This window comes from Numida meleagris, unplaced genomic scaffold (genome assembly GCF_002078875.1).
Source record: "Numida meleagris isolate 19003 breed g44 Domestic line unplaced genomic scaffold, NumMel1.0 unplaced_Scaffold515, whole genome shotgun sequence".
NCBI lineage: Eukaryota > Metazoa > Chordata > Aves > Galliformes > Numididae > Numida > Numida meleagris.
This window is the reverse complement of record NW_018364731.1, coordinates 23,660-27,242: the sequence shown is the minus strand read 5'-3', so window position 1 is coordinate 27,242 and position 3,583 is coordinate 23,660. Positions and strand designations below refer to the sequence as shown.

The window sequence follows — 3,583 nt, the reverse complement described above, 5'->3', positions numbered from 1 at the left end:
CCTTACGGGCTTTGCGTAGGGCTCGGCGTTTGTTAACGGGAGTTTCCGTCGAGGTTTGCGTTCGGCTACGCCGTTTGCGTACGGGTCGGCATTCGGTCACGGACTTGGCGTACGCCTTGCGCTGTTTGCGTAGGGCTGGGTTTGTGCTCAGTCGCCGTTCTCCCTTTCGTGTGCGAGCTGCGCATGCGCGGCGCCGTCCGGGCGCCGCTCGCTGACGTCACATCCGCCCGCGTCCCCTGCGTCGTGAGGTCACTTCCGGCGGCGCCGGGCGCCATAGCAACGGGCCGCGGGGCGCGCCGCGCTTCCATGGAGGCTCGGAGACCGCGGGACGGGCCCGCTCCCGTAAGGGTAAGGAAACCGGAGCCGGTGCGGCTCGGTGAGAAGTCGTCGGGATCACGGAATACGAGCGGATGGCGGAGCTCGCTTTTTTTTTTCGTAGGGAGCCGGGCCTCCCGGCTTCGCTTTCGCCCGTAGGCGGCGAGAGCAGGAGCTGGCCGAGTTGTCGGCCGCGGTGAAACGGGAGAACCAGGCCCGCGGTTTCTCCGAGTGGCAGCGGCGCAACGAGGCCAAGTGGGTGCGGGGCGACGCGCGGAGGAAGGCGGATTCCGCCCTGAGGGAGCTGCGGGCCGCCACCGAGAGCAGGAGGGAGAGGTGCGGGGAAGCGGAGGGGGACGGGGTTGCGGGGAGGCCCGGTAAAACCGAGCCGGAGAGGTTGTAATTCCGGTAAGAACACCGGGAGCGTAGTGCGCATGCGCCGCTCGTGCCCTCTTTCCGGTTTGGCGTCGCGGGGGAGCAGCGCGCATGCTCCGTGCGACGGGCACTTCCGGTGGGAGCAGGCTGCGGGCCGTGCTGGAGGCGGAAGTGGAGGCGGGCCGAGCCGCGCTGGAGCCAATGGGAGAGACGGAGCTGGAGAGGGAAGCGGAAGTGAGGGGGCGGGGCAAGGCGCTGCGGGAGAAGCGGGAGGAAGAGCGGAAGCGCCTGGCGGACCGGAAGTGGGAGCTGCAATGGAGGTGAGCGGGGGGAAATAATGCGGATATTAGGGGCTAATAATCGGGGTATTAGGGGCTAATAAGGGGCTAATAGCGGGTTATTAGGGGATTAAGGGGCTAATAGTGGGGATATTAGGGGAATTGAGGGGTAATAGTGGGGGAATGAGGGGAATGGGGGGCTAATAGTGGGGGTATTAGGGGCTAATAGTGAGAATAATAGGGGAATGGAGAGCTAATAATGGGGGCATTATGGGAATAGGGGGCTAATAATGGTATTAGGGGCTAATAGCAGGGGTATTAGGGGAATAGGAGACTAGTAATGGGGGAATAAAGGGCTAATAGCGGGGGTATTAGGGGAATTGGGGGCTAATAATGGCGGGGTTAGGGGCTAATAGTGGGTTATTAGGGGAATAGGGGGCTAATAATGGGGGAATTGGGGGCTAATAGTGGGTTATTAGGGGAATTGAGGGCTAATAATGGGGGGGTTAGGGGCTAATAGTGGGTTATTAGTGGGAATTAGGGGAATAGGGGGCTAATAATGGGGGAATTAGGGGCTGATAGTGGGTTATTAGGGGAATAGGGGGCTAATAAGATGGAAATGGGGGCTAATGGGGGGGGTATTAGGGGAATGGGGGGCTAATAATGGGGGGATAAGGGGAATTGAGAGCTAATAATGGGGTATTAGGGGCTAATAGTGGGGGTATTAGAGGGATAGGGAGCTAATAGTGGGGGTATTAGGGGAATTGAGAGCTAATAATGGGGGGATTAGGGACTAATAGTGACCTATTAGGGGAAGAGAGGGCTAATAATGAGGAAATAAGGGGGACAGCGGGCTAATAATGGGGGTTTAAGGGGAATAAGGGGTTAATAATGGGGGAATAAGAAGAATAGATGACTAATAATGGGAATATTAGGCCAATAGAGAACTAATAACGGAGAAATAGGAAGAATAGGGAGCTAATAATGCAAGTTTTAGGAGTATAAGGGACCGATAATGAGAAAATAAAGGGAATAAAGAATTAATAATGGCGGCATGAGGGGAACGGAGGACTAATAATGGGGTTATTAGCGCTAATAACGCAATTATTAGCGGAATTGAGCATTAATAATCGCTCGTTTTCAGGGAGCGATGCCCCGAGCTGCGGGAGCTGCGGCGGAAGCGATGCCAGGCGGAGCTGCGCGCCGATTGGCTGGCGCAGCTGTCAATCAAAGAAGCAGAGCGGAAGTGGAGGCGGGAGGAGGAAGCCGCCTTGGAGCGGTTGGAGGAAGAACGGGAGCGGAACCGGAAATGGAACCGGGCCCGGGAGGAGGAGGAGGCGGCCCGGGAGAGGAGGAAGAACGGGGAGGAGCTGAGGGAGCGGGCCGAGCTGCTCCGGGCTCTGAGGGCCGAGGAACGGAGGAAGGAGAAGGAGGAAGAGGCCCGGTGGCTGGTGGGTTCCGCTCGGGGTTGGGTCGGGGTTTAATTGGGGCGGGTTAATTAATTGGGGGTCGNTGAGCACGGCGCATGCGCAACTGCCGTCAGCACAGCGCATGCGCTGCATGCGTAGGCAAAGTGCGCATGCTCACTGTTCAATCAAACTGCGCATGCGCCACACGAAAGAAGACAGTGCGCTCAATGCGCATGCTCCCACTGCAAGTACTTCCGGTCGAAGTACGGAAGCTCGGACCGTCACTTCCGGTTTACGGTGGGGGCACGTAGTGCGCATGCTCAGAAATTCCCTGCGCCCTACTGCGCATGCTCCAGATCGCACCGCTCCAACTGCGCATGCGCCCTGCCGGCCAATTCAAAATGGCCGCGCTCGGAGCTCACACTGCGCATGCTCCAAGTCGCCCTGCACCCACTGCGCATGCTCAGATCCTCTCCCAATCTCCACCCATTAACCCTAGGCAGCCGCACTGCGCATGCGCCGAAGCACAAGATGTGGCTATTAAATTTCAGCTTCTGTGGCTACGGGAGAAGTGTACCAACACAATTCCCTATTTTTATTATGAATCTCGAACGATATTCTATCATAACAATAAACTAAGCCCGAATATTGACATAACAACGATGGATTTATGAATAAAGAAACCAACGGGCGTGCTTTCACGCGGAGATCCTCCGTTCTCCATCAGCCACGGCTGAACCGGGTGCGCTGAGGCGGAGGAACCGCGCCGGGAGCCGGGGAGAGCAAAAAACGCGCTCTGTGTATAAACACGGAGAGCGCGTTGCTGGGCGCCGCCATTTTGACGCCGACTTCCGGCGGCGCTGCGTGCGTCGTGTCGTCACTTCCGGTGCCGCGGGGTATAAAAGGCGGAAGCGCGGCGCGGTTCGGCACTTGGAGCTGGACGCGGAGCTGCGCGGGCGCGGTGCGTGAATAACGGCTGCATTTCTTCCTTAAAATTTCCCTTTGAAACGTTCGTTGTGCAGTTTCTTCGCGCTGTAAACGATTCGGTTCTCGGTGAATTTAGGGTTGAGCGGGGTGGGCGCTCCTTTGGGCCGTTCCTTGGCGGTGGGTTTTCGCTGCGGCGTTGGCGTAGAAATGCGCTGCGAGTTCCGCGGTTTACGTAGGAAAGGGTTTTGCGTTGCGCGTTTTGCGTAGGCATCGCCTTTC

At 57.8% G+C, this 3,583-nt stretch overlaps 1 protein-coding gene across 1 annotated transcript in view; it reads left to right on the top strand.

Annotated features, from left to right (window-relative positions):
* Positions 1-158: 158 nt before the first annotated feature.
* The window catches only part of LOC110391796 (vicilin-like seed storage protein At2g18540), a gene marked incomplete at its 3' end in the record, with an annotated part of 17,216 nt that continues 13,791 nt past the window's right edge, over positions 159-3,583 (top strand). Inside the window, 4 exon segments of the mRNA XM_021383741.1 lie at positions 159-348; positions 440-651; positions 837-1,010; positions 2,113-2,419. Coding sequence (XP_021239416.1) covers positions 184-348; positions 440-651; positions 837-1,010; positions 2,113-2,419 — 858 coding nt within the window.